Source organism: Garra rufa, chromosome 1 (assembly GCF_049309525.1).
Source record: "Garra rufa chromosome 1, GarRuf1.0, whole genome shotgun sequence".
Classification (NCBI taxonomy): Eukaryota; Metazoa; Chordata; class Actinopteri; order Cypriniformes; family Cyprinidae; genus Garra; species Garra rufa.
The window spans coordinates 49,477,039-49,493,880 of NC_133361.1; the positions used below are offsets into that span (position 1 = coordinate 49,477,039).

At 35.2% G+C, this 16,842-nt stretch overlaps 1 protein-coding gene across 1 annotated transcript in view; it reads left to right on the forward strand.

The window, feature by feature from the left end:
• The first annotated feature begins 476 nt into the window (after positions 1–476).
• The window catches only part of wnk4b (WNK lysine deficient protein kinase 4b), a 49,031-nt gene continuing 32,665 nt past the window's right edge, over positions 477–16,842 (forward strand). Inside the window, exons 1-2 of the mRNA XM_073833454.1 lie at positions 477–690; positions 3,261–3,418. Of these exons, the coding sequence (XP_073689555.1) occupies positions 492–690; positions 3,261–3,418 (357 nt within the window). The 5' untranslated portion in view covers positions 477–491. The remainder of the gene's footprint in view (positions 691–3,260; positions 3,419–16,842) is intronic.

Below are 16,842 nucleotides of genomic sequence, written 5' to 3' on the forward strand. Positions count from 1 at the left end.
AGCATCCCAAATAGCACCACACTTTGTGACATAATGTTGCACAGATTGGTGTCACAGGTTGCATAGCAGGAGCACCATAAAATGGCAACTACACTCTTAAAAATAAAGGTGTTTTAAAAGGTTCTACACAACAATGCCATAGAAGAACCTTCTTTTGCCACAAAGAACCTTTTGTGAAGCAGAAAGGTTCTTTAGATGTTAAAGGTTCTAAATGGAACCATTTGGAAAAAGGTTCTTCTATGGCATAATGAAGCACCTTTTATTTTTAAGAGTGTAGCCTTTGTAGTCCACCAACATATTGCTCTGCATGGGAGACTGAACTCACAGTTGATTTCAGTATAGATTGTTGTTAGCATGTTGCATTGTGTAAGCATAACGCATTCTGTTATTGCCTTTTTCGTGAACAATACACATGATGCTTCCTTAGAAATGTCTGAAGTAACTACAATGCCAACATTTTTACCTGTAGGTACCTGAAAAGATTCAAAGAGATGAAGCTGAAGCTACTCCAGCGTTGGAGTCATCAGATCCTGAAGGGCCTTCATTTTCTGCACACCCGGACACCTCCCATAATCCATCGAGACCTTAAATGTGACAACATCTTCATCACTGGTCCCACTGGATCTGTTAAGATTGGTGATTTGGGCCTAGCTACTCTCAAGAGTGCCTCATTTGCCAAGAGTGTCATTGGTGAGTTCAGAATCGCACAACATTTCAGTTGACTGCTTATGGCAACAATTTCTCTTCAAACACTCTTGAAGAACTTTCTTTGACCTTCACAGTTACTGTAAACAGTGTCCTGAGCTACCTCTACTATGGGGCTTACCTTGTTTGTTTACTCTGTCAACTGTATTTATGCCCCAGGAAGTGATTGACACAGATTTCTCACCTTGCTTATATACTATGGTGCTTGTATCACATTAGCTCATTAGCTCAGCATTGGTTAAAATCTGATCTGCTCATGCTCAGATTAGGAGAGTTCAGTGACATGTGTAAATAAAGAATGTGTGACCTGCATTGGACATCAGGAAAGCACAACCAGGAGCTTAAGCTCAAGTTCAGTGTGGATTTCAAATGTACTGTTCATGTTTATGGGAGAGAGCACATTTAACATTCAGCCACTTGGTGGGCCAACTAACTGGGATCAGCCCTTGAGCAAGACACTTTATGCAAGGTTGTCCTTGTGATATGTACTGTATAATTACAGAAGTCTGTTTCCAACACTGAATAAAAAATAAGAAAGGTAATTGCGACTTGTTGACTTCACGAGTTAACATTTTGCAATTCTTCTTAGAATTGTAAGATATAAACTTGCAATTGCGAGTTATAAAGTCCGAACTGTGAGATATAAACTTGCAATTCTGAGAAATATAGTTGGAATTACGTTATATAAACTCGCAAAAATATGACTTTTTTCAAAGATGCATGATGTAAACTAGCAATTGTGAGTTATAAAGTCAGAATTGCGAAATATAAACTCACAAATCAGATTTTTCTCAGAATTGCATGACATAAACTCGCAATAGTGAGTTATAAGTCAGAATTGGGAGACATAAACTTGAAATTCTGAGAAATAAAGTCAAATTTTGAGAATTGAAGTCGCAATTTTGAGAAATAAAGTCGCAATTCTGAGAAATAAAGTCGCAATTCTGAGAAATAAAGTCCAATTTTGAGAATTGAAGTCGCAATTTTGAGAAATAAAGTCGCAATTCTGAGAAATAAAGTCCAATTTTGAGAATTGAAGTCGCAATTTTGAGAAATAAAGTCCAATTTTGAGAATTGAAGTTCGCAATTTTGAGAAATAAAGTCGCAATTCTGAGAAATAAAGTCCAATTTTGAGAATTGAAGTCGCAATTTTGAGAAATAAAGTCGCAATTCTAGAAATAAAGTCAGAATTGTGAAATATAAACACGCAAATCAGACTTTTTCTCAGAATTGCATGACATAAACTCGCAATAGTGAGTTATAAGTCAGAATTGGGAGACATAAACTTGAAATTCTGAGAAATAAAGTCAAATTTTGAGAATTGAAGTCGCAATTTTGAGAAATAAAGTCGCAATTCTGAGAAATAAAGTCCAATTTTGAGAATTGAAGTCGCAATTTTGAGAAATAAAGTCGCAATTCTGAGAAATAAAGTCCAATTTTGAGAATTGAAGTCGCAATTTTGAGAAATAAAGTCCAGTTTTGAGAAATTAAGTCGCAATTCTGAGAAATAAAGTCAAATTTTGAGAATTGAAGTCGCAATTTTGAGAAATAAAGTCACAATTCTGAGAAATAAAGTCAGAATTGTGAAATATAAACTCGCAAATCAGACTTTTTCTCAGAATTGCATGATATAAACGAACAGCTGCAATTTATAAAATAAGAATTGCGGGATATAAACTCGCAATTCTGAGAAATAAAGTCGTAATTCTGAGAAATAAAGTCAGAATTGCAAAATATAAATTGGCAAGTCAGACTTTTTTTCTCAGAATTCTCTGATATAAACTCACACTTATAAACTCTGACCTGAAAATTGAGAAATTGCAGACAAACTTGCAATTTGGAGAAATAAAGTCACAATTCTGAGAAATTAAGTCGCAATTCTGAGAAAGTCATAATTGCAAAATATAAATTGGCAAGTCAGACTTTTTTTCTCAGAATTCTGTGATATAGACTTATAAACTCTGACCTGAAAAATGAGAAATTGTAGACAAACTTGCAATTTGGAGAAATAAAGTCACAATTCTGAGAAATAAAGTCAGAATTGCAAAATATAAACTGGCAAATTTGACTTTTTGACCCAGAATTGTGTGATATAAACTTGTAATCGTGAGTTATAAAGTTAGAATTGCGAGACAAACTCGCAATATGGAGAAATAAAGTCACAAATAAAGTTTCAAATTCTGAAATTTTTCCTCAGAATTGTGTGATAAAAACGTACAATGTCAAGTTATTAAGTCAGAATTGTGAAATATAAACTTGCAATTCTAAGAACATATCAAAATTAGACTTTATCACTTGCAATTGCAAGTTTATATGTCACAATTGAATTGTGAGAAAAAAGTTATAATTGTGAGATTATATCTCTCAGTTCTGATATTATTACCTTATACCGAGCTTATCACGCAATTCTGAAAAAAAAACTTTTTTATTTTCCATTCAGTGGCGGAAACAGGCTTCCATAGTATACTGTATGCTGCTTTGGATAAAAATGCCTGCTGAATGGTAGAAAATGGTAAAAAAAAAAAAATTTGGCATTGATCTTTGCTTCCACACAGGAACCCCAGAGTTTATGGCTCCAGAGATGTACGAGGAGAAATATGACGAAGCTGTGGATGTTTATGCCTTTGGCATGTGCATCCTGGAGATGACCACATCAGAGTACCCTTATTCAGAGTGCCAAAACGCTGCGCAGATTTACCGCAAAGTCACCAGTGTAAGTCAATCCTCACACCTGTATTACAAGCTTGTGAAATACGTCATGGCCCCCGGCTGCAATTAATAAGTTATTTACTGTCAATATAGACTTCATTGTCTTGTCAGGTTGCTTGACAAATATCATCTATTTCCCTGTCTGCCTCTCACACATATTACAGCTTGTGTACACTCTTAAAGGAGAAGTTTACTTCTATAATAAAAATGTCCTGATATTTTACTCACCCCCATGTGATCTAAGATGTTCATGTCTTTCTGTCTTCAGTCGCAAAGAAATGAAAGGTTTTTGAGGAAAACATTCCAAGATTTTTCTCCATATAGTGAACTTTAATGGGGATCAACAGGGTGAAGGCCTAATTGCAGTTTCAGTGGAGCTTCAAGGGTTCTGCACCATCCCAGCCGAAGAATAAGGGTCTTATCTAGCGAAATGATTGGACATTTTCTTAAAAAAAAAAAAAAAAGATATACTTTTTAACCACACATTTTCATCTTGCTGCATTGAAACTTTGAAGCAATTGGACCTTCAACCAGTTGGCCACCATTGAAGTTCACTATATGGAGAAAAATCCTGGAATGTTTAACTCAAAAACCTTAATTTCTTTGTGACCAAAGACTGAAAGACATGGAATATTTTGGATAACATCATCAGGAAATTTTTATTCTGAAAGTGATTTCAGATCTATGGTTCCTTGAAGAACCTTTAACATCCATGGAAACTTTTCATTGCACAGATAATGTTTTTAGTCAAGTTCATTTATATAGCGCTTTTAACAATACAGATTGTGTCAAAGCAGCTTTACAGTATTAAATAGGAAAATAGTGAGTCAATAATGCAAAAGGAAAACAGTAAACACACAATTTTCAGTTAAAGGCAGTTCATCATTGAATTCAGTTTCAATTTCATTACCCAGCTCAGTTCAGTTCAAATAGTATGCAATGTCACTGGAAATTAAGTGTCCCCAACTAAGCAAGCCAGAGGCGACAGCAACAAGGAACCAAAACTCCATCGGTGACATAAATGGAGAAAAAAACTTAGGAGAAACCAGGCTGGCCAGACGAACCAGCAGTTTGTTCCATGTTGCAGCAAGGCTAGGTGACAAGGTCCTCATTGGGGATCTGTCTCTGGGGCTCATTTAGTTGACGTGGTCTCCACTGACTTTCAGGGCTATAAAGTTGTCTCTAGGCTCTGATCCACCATCTGGGCTGGATACAGACTGAATCCGGGGGACTGCAGTGACCATCTTATCTGGATTTAGGTCATTGCAGTGTTCTTCACACTAAGAAATAATGGTTCTTTTAAGAACTGTTTACTGAAAGGTTCTTTGAGGAACCCAAACTGTTAAAAAACCTTTTGGAACCTTTATATTTTAAAACGTTGTTGGCCATTTTGTGAAACTCTCACTCTCAGCTCACTGCCATCCACTTCATTAGCCATCTCTCCTCAAAGCAGCATCAAGATTTTACAAGTCTGCTAAAAGTTCTGTGAGGCCTTTATGAGGCTCTCGTTGACATTTCTTTGCAACAAGGGGACAATTAGCACATCTCTCTTGAGCTGTAATTCTATTTAGAAGATGGCGATCTTGTCTCTTGCCCAGATCTCTAATCAACCCTCTGGTTAACCCTAAAGTCCAAGTTGATTTCTGGTTACAGTGTTGCAGATGTGTCATTTCATTGTACTTGTGTGTAATGCATGCTAACCGCAATCTTGGGTGTGCATCGTGTTGCATGGTTGTAATCTCTTCCATAAGGAATGACTTTTTCCCTCGGGGCAGCTCATTAACTGTCCAACCAATCGGCGTGTTTACGTAAATAATATACAAAGCAAAAACCACACAGTAAAACAGTTCTAGAACAACAGTAGTAGCATTGTTGAATACAGAAGCTTTAGATGAGATTTATTTTTGTGGGCCAGCTGCCTGATTTTCTCTTCCTGAAACCTCTATCAGTTCCATTTATGATGTATTTAATGGCCAACACATGTTGAAGAAAGATTTTTCCAATTTGAAGTACCACACATAGATGGATGCTATTTCAAAATGATGTTGCTTTAAAAGCGCACTTTGTATTTTCTTTCCATTTAAAGTATTTTATTGCCAAAGAAAATCATAAAGTCTATATAGTCTGTATAGAAAAAAAACAATTTTATTCACATGACTAGTGCAATAATACTTACTTTATGACAAAATTGGTTGCAGAGTAAATGAATCATTTACATATGCGTCAAAAGTTCAGTTTAAATCAAACTGAAACCATTTTTGTAAGCCCTTATAGTTCCACTGAAATCATGCCTGTCCGATTTTTGCAGGGTCGTCCTGACAGACCTAGATAATAAATTGTAGCTTGTTGGCAAAAAATAAACACTAACTCTTTCATAAACTATAGAGTATGCAAAGCTAAACTCAATGTAAATATAATTTCAAGTATTATTTGGGTTGTTCTTATTCTTTCATAAGCATTATGAGCATTAGCTATGATAAGTTAAAACCTGTTTTGGCCTCCCTTTATTTTTTCACACATTCAAGGACATTATATTGTCCTGTCCTGCATTGTGGTCTGGTGTTTATGACATTACAGCTATGCAGACTTCAATCAGCACGTCCTTTGGTTGTTTTGTTCCTGTTTTCCCTCACCGATTAGTGTTATGTCAAGGTTAGGCCATATCAGATTTAGCTGATAAGGAAAGAGGAAGGAAAGCGGGAATTAGATGCTTCCAGTCGTTTGTGTGCCTGACATGACTGTTGTTCCTGATACAGTAGAGAAGGGACTTTGTGGCATGTGTGACTCTGGCTTTAAAGCTGGCATGCAGAAATTACATGGTTGGTCAAAGAGCACATTTCCGTTTTCCAGAACACTGAGCGATAAGGATAGACAGAGACAGTAGCGCTTTTCCAAAACATATTGAGCTGCCAATGTAGGCAGCATTTTTTAACATCATGGTTGTGCTTCTGATGCAAAAAGATACAAAATCCAATGTAGTGGCATACCTATTTGTTGCTATAAAGGCAATCCCACAAAATTTATATTTGGTATATTTATATATGTTTACATTTATCTATGGAAGTCTGTTTCCACCACTAAATAAAAAATAAAAAAGGTAATTGCAACTTTTTATCTCACTTCTTCTCGCAATTGCGAGTTTACATCTCGCAATACTTACTTTTTTGTGAGAATTGTGAGATATAAACTCACAATTGTATGTTATAACGTCAGAATTGTGGGACATAAACTAGCAATTCTGAGAAATAAAGTCGCAATTTCTGACTTTTTTTCCTCAGAATTCACTTTATAACACAGAATTGCAAGTTAAGTCAGAAATGTTCGATATAAACTTACAATTCTGGGAACCTTTTCCCTCAAAATTAGAATTGTGAGTTTGTATCTCACAATTCTGAGGAAAAATTCTGAATTGTGACAAACTCACAATTGCGAGAAAAAAATTGCATTTGTAAGAAAAAAAGTCTAAATTACATGATATAAACTCGCAATTGAGAGAAAAAAATTGCATTTGTAAGAAAAAAAGTCTAAATTACATGATATAAACTCGCAATTGAGAGAAAAAAATTGCATTTGTAAGAAAAAAAGTCTAAATTACATGATATAAACTCGCAATTGAGAGAAAAAAATTGCATTTGTAAGAAAAAAAGTCTAAATTACATGATATAAACGCGCAATTGAGAGAAAAAAATTGCATTTGTAAGAAAAAAAGTCTAAATTACATGATATAAACTCGCAATTGAGAGAAAAAAATTGCATTTGTAAGAAAAAAAGTCTAAATTACATGATATAAACTCGCAATTGGGAGAAAAAAATTGTGAGATAAAAACTGTGAGATACAAATTCACATTTGCGAGAAAAAAGTCAGAATTGCAAGTTTTTTTTGCAATTTTGAAAAAAAAAAAATCCAAATTGAGAAATTTAAACTCACCGTTGTAAGAAAAAAAGTCAGAATTAAAGGATATAAACTTACAGTTGAAAGAAAAAAAGTCAGAATTGTGAGATACAGACTTGCATTTGCGAGAAGACAGTCAGAATTGCACCTTTATTTCTCGCAATTAAGTTTATATCACGCAATTTTGAGAAAAAGTCAAAATTGCGAGATATAAACTTGCATTTGTAAGAAAAGTCTCAGTTGTGAGATATAAACTCACAATTGTGAGAAAAAAATTCAGAATTGCAAGATACAAACTTGCATTTGCGAGAAAAAAAGTCAGAATTGTGAGATATAAACTTACATTTGTAAGAAAAGAAAGTCCAAATTGTGAGATATAAACTCACAATTGCCAGAAAAAAAGGGCAAGTTTGTATCACACAGTTCTGAGAAAAAAGAGCGGTGAGAATTTTTCTCTTAGTAGAATATATTTCTATTTTCTATGCTCACCTAAGCTGCATTTATTTAGTGAAAAATACAGTGAAAATGTTATTATTGTGAAATATTATTACAATTTAAAATAGCTCTTTTCTATTTTGATATATTTTAATCTATAATTTATTCCTGTGTTGGTAAAGCTGAATTTTCAGCAGTCATTACTCCAGTGTTCAGTGTTACATGATCGTTCTAAGTTAATTTAGTGCTTAAATATTTTAATTAATAATATTAATGTCGAAAACAGTTGTGCTGATTAATTGTTTGTCTAAATTGTGATATTTTCAAGATATTTTGACAAGTAGAAAGCTCGAGAGCTTAAAATATATAATAAAAGAGAGTAATAGTGTCATAATTAAACATAAATATAACAATACATTTATTACCTTTTAAGGTTAAAATTAGAGAAAAAACATTTGAAGTAGTATAGGTATAGGATAAAAATACTGATTTAGACAGTGTATTTTTTCCCCCTGTGTGTGTATATCTTGTCTATCTGTATTTTGCATGTGTAGCTTGTATGTCTGCATTTGCATGTCCATTCACGTCACAGACTCGAACCATTCATAAATCACTGATTACGACTGTTCATTTTCCCACTACACACAGTGGATCAGCTATGCATGATCTAGAGTGTTGGCAAGAGTAATGCAGTGGCCCCTGGCAAGCATGGGAGGGACGCAGCGGAGTTCAGTGGGGCAAAGTGGAGCCCAAAGGAGTTCAAACCATGTGCTTGAGCATCAGCTGATTAGAGAATGTGTCTCAAAGGCACATTCATATTTGATCCCGACGGGCTTTTGCACTTCCCGGGGTTAATGAAAATCATCCTCTGTGCCGCCGGGGGCTGAGAGCGTGGGGTTTGTGATATGGCGGTCATGATCTGTGGAGGAGGCGTTTGACCCTGGCATGTTTATGAGAGCAAGAAAGATGCTGTTGTTTATAGATAGTTGTGTGCTCTGTTTAGACTGCGAACGGGTTTTGTGATCCGCATAAGCATGTAACAAGCGTTAAGAGACGGAAATAGGAATGTTCAACTGGTCCTGAAGCAAAGAAAGTTAGAAGGACAAACAGCAGCTTTTCAAAGCTGTTTTTGAAGCACACATCCCAGGCAAACTCTCAGCGTTGGAAACAACAGGTGTTCCTTAAGCCATGCGTTTCTACACTTGAAGTCAAAAGTTTACATACACCTTGCAGAATCTGCAAAATGTAAATTATTTGACCAAAATAATAGGGATTATACAAAATGCATGTTATTTTTTATTTAGTACTGACCTGAATTCAGTATTACAGAAGGTTCAAACGCTCACCGATGCTTAAGAAGGAAACACGATGCATTAAGAGGTGGGGGGTGAAAACTTTTGAACAGAATGAAGATTTCTTATTTTGCCTACCTCATTTTTTTCTCATTTAGTATTGCCCTTCAGAAGCTACAAAAGATACTTACATGTTTCCCAGAAGACAAAATAAGTGAAATTTACCTCAGGAGCATCAGTAAGCGTTTGAACCTTCTGTAATAGTTGCATATGAGTCCCTCAGTTGTCCTCAGTGTGGAAAGACGGATCTCAAAATCATACAGTTATTGTTGGAAAGGGTTTAAATGCACAAAAATGTAAAAAAAACAAAAACAAAGGATTTGTGGGACCTGAAGGATTTTTCTGAACAACAGTGGGCAGTTTAACTGTTCAGGACAAACAAGGGACTCGTGAGCAACTATCACTAAACAATAAACAGCTGTGGAATTTTCAGGTAACAACATAGTATTAAGAATTAAGCGTAACTTTTGAACAGGGTAATTTTTATAAATTCAACTATAATTTTTTTTCTTGTGGACTATATGTAAACGTCTTTAATGTGAAATATCTTATTCAAGTCAGTACTAAATAAACAATAATATGCATTTTGTATGATCCCTCTTATTTTGGTAAAATGATTAAAATTTTGCAGATTCTGCAAGGTGTATGTAAACTTTTGACTTCAACCCTTGTTTTGGCCGATGTGCAAATACCACAAAACGCATGCATTTTGTGGAGGATTGAGTTTGAGCTTTAATATTCAGAGCCTTAAGTGCATAACATGTTCTCTAACAAACAAAATCCCCAACATCAGCGTGTTTGTTTTTCAGATAGGTCCAGGCGGGTGGGCCTTCGAGCGCAACTTTATGAACCACGGCCCCTGCACTTAAAATTCTTCTGTTGTTATGCCACAGGTTTTTCTCGGTATTCTAGGATTGCCATAGCAACACAGTCTCTCATTTAGTTCTTAACCTGTCTTTCTTTCTAACTGCTGAAAGTCATTTTGTACGGTTGAAAAGAAAACGTGAACCACCTGGTGACTGGTTTCTAAAATATAAGAGCCTTCGAGAGCCTGACACCTTGCAAGTAATTGATTTTTGGAAATTCAAATCCGAAGTAGCTCAGAAAAAAAAATATATATATAATAATAATAATATATAAAATATAATCTTTCAAGTCACCCAAATTCTTTGGTTTTTTGGCATTTTTGTGAATTTGAACCCTTTCCAACAATGACTGTATGATTTTGAGATCCATTTTTTCACACTGAGGACAACTGAGGGACTATTACAGAAGATTCAAACGCTCACTGAAGCTTCAGGAGTAAAAACTAAGAGCTGGAGGGTGAAAACTTTTTGAATTTAAAGATCAGGGTAAATTTAACATATTTTTTCTTCTGGAAAACATGAATATATCTTCTGTAGCTTCTGAAGGGCAGTACTAAATGAATATATATATATATATATATATATATATATATATATATATATACTGTATATATATATATGCAAAATAAGAAACATGTAAACATCTTCATTCTGTTCAAAAGTTTTCACCCCTAGCTCTTAATGCATCGTTTAAAATATGTGTTACACAATGCATGGAATTTGTGGGATTTGAATGATTTTTCTGAAGAACAGTGGGCAGTTTAAATGTTCCCGACAAACAAGGGATTCACCAACAACTATTACTTAATAAAAACACAGCTGTGTATCATTCAGGTAACAGCACAGTATTAAGATTCAAGTGTATGTAAACTTTTGAACAGGGTCATTTTTATCAAATTCAACTTTTATTTTACTATATGTAAACATCTTTTTTGTGAAATATCTCATTCAGCTCATTTTGTACGATCCCTCTATAATTAACTTTCTGCAAGGTGTATGTAAACTTTTGACTTCAATTGTATACATTTACAGTCATGGTCATTAAGTTGTGTTTGTACATTGTTCTGCATCTAATTTTACAGTTCAGACATAAGGCTATAAATAAGGAGATTTTATACGATAAATTTTCGGTTGGCCTTGGTGTTGTTCTGTTTATATAAAGTAAGTTTCACTTGTTCCAGTAATGCAATGCTGTTGTTGTCACTGCTCCAGCTAATTAAGTGTAATACAATTAGCCTCTCCTCGATGTGAATCTGGGTCCTGCATTGCCATGGGGACAGATCTGTTCTCGCGAGGTTGCGGAGGCGTTGAGGACCAAACTTACTAATGTGCATGTTATTAGGAGGTCAAAAGATTGTGTACCACCTCTGCATAACACATGTGCTATAATTAGACCATCACTATGAAGACTGTCTCCTCATCTGCCTACACATAAACATAGATAAACCTTTGGTGAAATGTCAGTGGAATATAATGTTTTTCCAAAGAACCAGTGCACCTGATTGTACAAGTATTAAGAGTTTGAGATCTTTTTCACGTGTGCATGACCTTCAGTAGATCCACAGTTTGAGTAGCATGCAGAACCAGAGAGAATTAAGACTGGACCAGACGTTAATTATGTCTGTTAGTCTTTGTGGAGCCAGTTATGTCACTGAAGCATGTGGTTTCACCACATTAGCTCAGCTGATAGAGCATGGCGCTAGCAACACCAGTTAAAGGTTTGATTTCTAGACAATGTACTAAACAAGCTGATAAAATGAGTAGCTTGAATCAGGAGGTAACAAACCTGTATTTATCTGACTTTCTTCCATAAAACACAAAAGAAGACACATTGAAGAATGTTTTAACTGTTTTTGGCCATTAAATGGAAATCAATAGGGTAATTGAACCCTAACTTTTGTAATTGAATAGATACAAAAAAGGCATTTTTTCAATAAAAGATGAAGTCATACAGCTTCAAAATGACATATGGGTGAGTGAATGCTAACAATTTTTGGGTGAACTGTCCCTTTAACTGTAAGAACCATCATGGCAGCTTAAACTATTCTGACAGCTGGTTTCATAAAATAACACTGCTTTCATGTTTACAGCTAACACTGAACCACACATGATGTATTTACCAAAACATGTAACCTTGCTATTTTCTGTATTTATCTTCCAATTCACCCCATGCTGCTTACCTGTTAAACACACAGCGGAGATGAAAAACCTTTCCATCAACCATGAGGTCTTTGCCGGCAAGATGACTGTGGTCACTTAACTGAGACGCAGAGAAAATTGACCCTGCTTTTTACTCAAATCAAAAGCTTTCAGGTCGATTTATGGCCTTCGTGTAAGTGTAAATCCTATAATGAATCTTGCCTGTAAAACAAATGAAGATCTAGCAAAACTAATTAACCTAATCGCAGAGAGAACATTTTGACGTACATTGCTTTGCCCTTTAACACTTGGTTTCTGTGGGCACATTTGTTGGGTGGTATGCTTATGTGTATACAGTTGAAGACAAAAGTTTACTTACACTTTGCAGAATCTGCAAAATGTTAATTATTTTAGTAAAATAAGACGAATCATATCAAATGCATGTTGTATTAAAGGAACACTCCACTTTTTTGGAAATAGGCTCATTCTCCAACTCCCCCCGAGTTAATAAGTTGGGTTTTACCGTTTTGAAATCCATTCAGCCGTTCTCCTGTTCTGGCGATATCACTTTTAGCATAGCTTAGCATAGATCATTGAATCCTATTAGACCAATAGCATCACGTTCAAAAATGACCAACGAGTTTCCATATTTGTTGTATTTAAAACTTATATTATAATACTGCTCCTGCTTCAGCCTTATTACGGCAGCAAACTTCCTTGACTATTACGCCGGAATGGAAGTGTAGTTCCTAATCTTATCAGCCTAGAAAATTGAAGCTTTGCATTTCCACCGGTCTTAGTACACGATATAACTACAGAAGAGTCAAGTTTTAAATATAGGACAAATATGGAAACTCGTTGGTCATTTTTGACATGATGCTATTAGTCTAATAGGATTCAATGATCTATGCTAAGCTATGCTAAAAGTGATATCGCCAGAACAGGAGAACGGCTGAATGGATTTCAAAACGGTAAAACTCAACTTATTAACTAAGTTGGAGAATGAGCCTATTTCCAAAAAAAGTGGAGTGTTCCTTTAAGAGCCAGGGGTGTAAACTTTTAAACAGAAAGAAGATGTGTAAATGTTTCTTATTTTGCTTAAATATATATTTCTTTCATTTGGTACTGCCCTTTAGAAGCTTAGATGTTTCCCAGAAAACAAAATTAGTGAAATTTTCCCTGATCTTCAAATGTAAAAAGTTTTCACCCCCAGACTCTTAATGATTTGTGTTTCATTCTGGAGCATCAGTGAGCATTGGTACCTTCTGTAATAGTTGCATATGAGTCCCTCAGTTGTCCTCAGTGTGAAAAGCTGCATCTCAAAATCAGACAGTCATTGTTGGAAAGGGTTCGAATACACAAAAATGCTGAAAAACCAAACAATTTGTGGGACCTGAAGAATTTTTCTGAAGAACAGCAATCAGTTTAACTGTTCAGGACAAACCAGGAAAAAAATATAAATAAAAATAACATGCATTTTGTATGATCCCTCTTATTTTGTTACAATATTAACATTTTGCAGATTCTGCAAGGTGTATGTAAACTTTTGACTTCAACTTCAGTTTGGTACACTAACAACTGGCAAGTTTATGTTGACAGCTAGAAAGGTTGGCATGTCTGTCTGCAATCCTTGGCGAAAAGGTCATTTCATATCTACTGTGATGTTTTCGTACTAAGAGTATGAAAAATGTTTTGTCGGCACCAGGGCACCTACATTGTTTTGGGTAGGAAGTGTTTAATCCATTTCATATATGCACTGTTTTTTCTGCTTTCACTTTCTCTTTTGAAATCTTTCACGTTCAGCAAGGAGAGGAGAGGAGAGGAGGGCAAGGGGGGCGCAGTAATTTGTATGAGGGGCAAGGCCTATGAACACTTCCCTGGCATCAGCCCTGCCTGGCAGAAAATTGTAATGCTTAGCATTCGCTCTTTGATAACTCAGAAGACTTGGAATTTTGTGTAATGTTTCCTAAAAGTGCCAGGTGTTTAACCAACAAATTCCTCATAGGGAAAAAGCTCAAGTGAGACCGTTGTTGACATAGTAAGTGCTATGACGTGAATGGGTAAAATTTAATTACAAAAAGATTCAGTTAGTTAACATTGACTAATGCAGTAACTAACGTGATCTAACAAGACCTTTACAGCATTTATTGTTCATTTTGGTTAAAGGGCACCTATCATGCAAAATCCACTTTTGAACATAAATGTGTGTTGGCAGTGTGTGACACAACCACCCTACAATGATATAAATCCACCCACTCCTTATTTTTTTTAAACCAAATCAGTCTCATTAGGCATGCGGTTTTGATTCTTAAAGCAGTGTGATGTCACATTTTTTAGGCCACGCCCACACCAGCTGACAGTCAACAATGTCTCGTAAGCAATTAAGGTGTTCTGTGTTTGGATGTAAAACTGAACATAGGAGCCTTCATTTTCTCCCAAAATCTGAGCCACTAAGGACGCAGTGGATTACTTTTATTTTTGAAGGTATTGCGCCTCAAAATCAAAAAAAGTATTTTAACTGATCAGCACCGCACTGGTAAGATTAGAAAGCGGAACGCCGTTTCATCCCACTTTTGATCTGTTTGGCTTCCCATATGTACGGCTGAACACCGGTTCTCTCGCCCTCATTTATGTTGCTTTTACCGACTGTTTATTGCTGTAGGTATGCAAAGCAGAGATGTATAGGCTATGCCCTCTTCTGAAGATGGGGCGGGAATATGCAGCTCATTTGCATTTAAAGTGATACACACCAAAACAGCGCTTTTTTTTAGACACGCCTTAAAAAGGAGATTTTCTCATGTTATAATAAATGATCTGTGGGGTATTTTAAGCTGAGACTTCCCAGACACATTCTAGGGACAACCACGACTAATATTACATGCATAAAAGGTGCCCTCTAATGTAAAATTGTATAATACTGCATTTTATAAATTAAAGTTTTACATTAACATTATGAATAAACATGAATTAACACTGAACAATAGTATTTGTATAAATTAACATTAACTTTGATTAATAAAACCATTTTAATCATTGCAACTAACATTAAAGTAACATTATTGTTAATGTTTTAAAATTAAACCTCATTGTGAAGTGTTTAGCAGTAGCTCAGACAATTTGATCTTGCAAGCATTTGGTCAACATTTGGTCAGAATTCATATTAACTTTTGATTCAGATAATCTGTTGAGATTTCTAGAGAAAATAATCAGTTACTCAGGTTTTTTTCAGGGTTTTCACTTAAGAAACAAATGAAATCATGAAGATTATTGACAGCAGACTTTGTACACAGAGATGAAATCCGGTTTCAAGCCACCAGTACGTAATTGCTGCCGCTCTTTCAGCTGGATGTAATGTTGGGCTTCTTGCGTAAAAGTGAGGTAATGATCATTCCTCAAGGCACTGGCAGGGAAGAAGAAAAAGAGAGAAGATGCAGGGCATAAACTATTTTTTATTTAAGATGTTCCTTGTAGCACAACTGTGAACGTTTGCTGGTTTTAGCTGGTTTAAAATGGTTCCTGACTATTATGGCTGGTCACCGAGTCTTAGGGCCAGTTTTACTAACAGTCTTTTGGCATTAAAATAGTAGGGTACGGCGGGGCTAAAGGCGCCCTTGATATTATTTTCCTCTAAACCACTAGATGGCAGAAAAATGTGCCATAGCTGTTTCCAAAACATCCGCTTTTCAAGATACTGGTGCAATTTTGGCTGATGCTTAAAGCGATCGCAGCCAGCAGCGCAAAGTCAATTCTGTGCTTACTTGATCTAATATTTGATGTTTTTAAAAATGTTTTTGTTAGGGGTGTGTGCAGGACGAGACGAGACGATAGACGAGGTTAACAATTAACAATATATTTAATAGAATTCTCCAATGAGGAACAAGGCAGGAACAGGCAGGAACACTTTCACACACATACACTACGTTAAAGACCGACAGGGAACTGAAATCAAAGACAGACTCTTAAAGACATACTAATCATAAGACACAGGTGATACAGATGACGATCTAATCAAACACAGGTGATACACAAACGAGGACTAAACCAACTGATCACAAAATGACAGGGGGAAGACAAATGGGAAAAACCAATGACAAAACAGACAGAACTGTGACAGTTTTAGATTTAGTCAATAATTAACATGATAATTAATAGAAGGCTGACTTTTCTATTTGTTGACATGACATTGTTAGATTCAGATGGTAAAGATCATATATTATGTTGGGTGTCAATTTTAAAGATAATCAAAGATAATAACTTAAAAACATGCTATTAATTATATTATATAATAAAATATAATTTGTTGCTAATACTGTAAATCTATATTAAATTACTATGGGATCTCCTTCAATGCTTTCAGAATGTTTCAGTATTTAAAAATATATATATTGTAACATATTTTAATGACAGTATATTTATTGAATGAAAATGAATTATTTTATTTATCAAAATAATAATAAGCAGAAAATAGATACAATACACACTTTGCTAAAGTGATTGTTTTGAGCAAGTACTAACTCTATTGTCTATTAAAAACATTATTTTAGCTAAAGCATTTCTTTCAGGTGCTTTTTACCCCATGCTGGTACACAAAATTTGTTGTTCTATAAATGTTCAGTACAAACATATATTCTGCAATCATACACTTTGGCCACAGTGAAAAGCATTTTTTTTTTTCTTAGGGTGTGCCTTTAGCCTTAAGAAGTTGTATCCTACTGTTAGGATTTACTAAAGACATGCAGTAAAG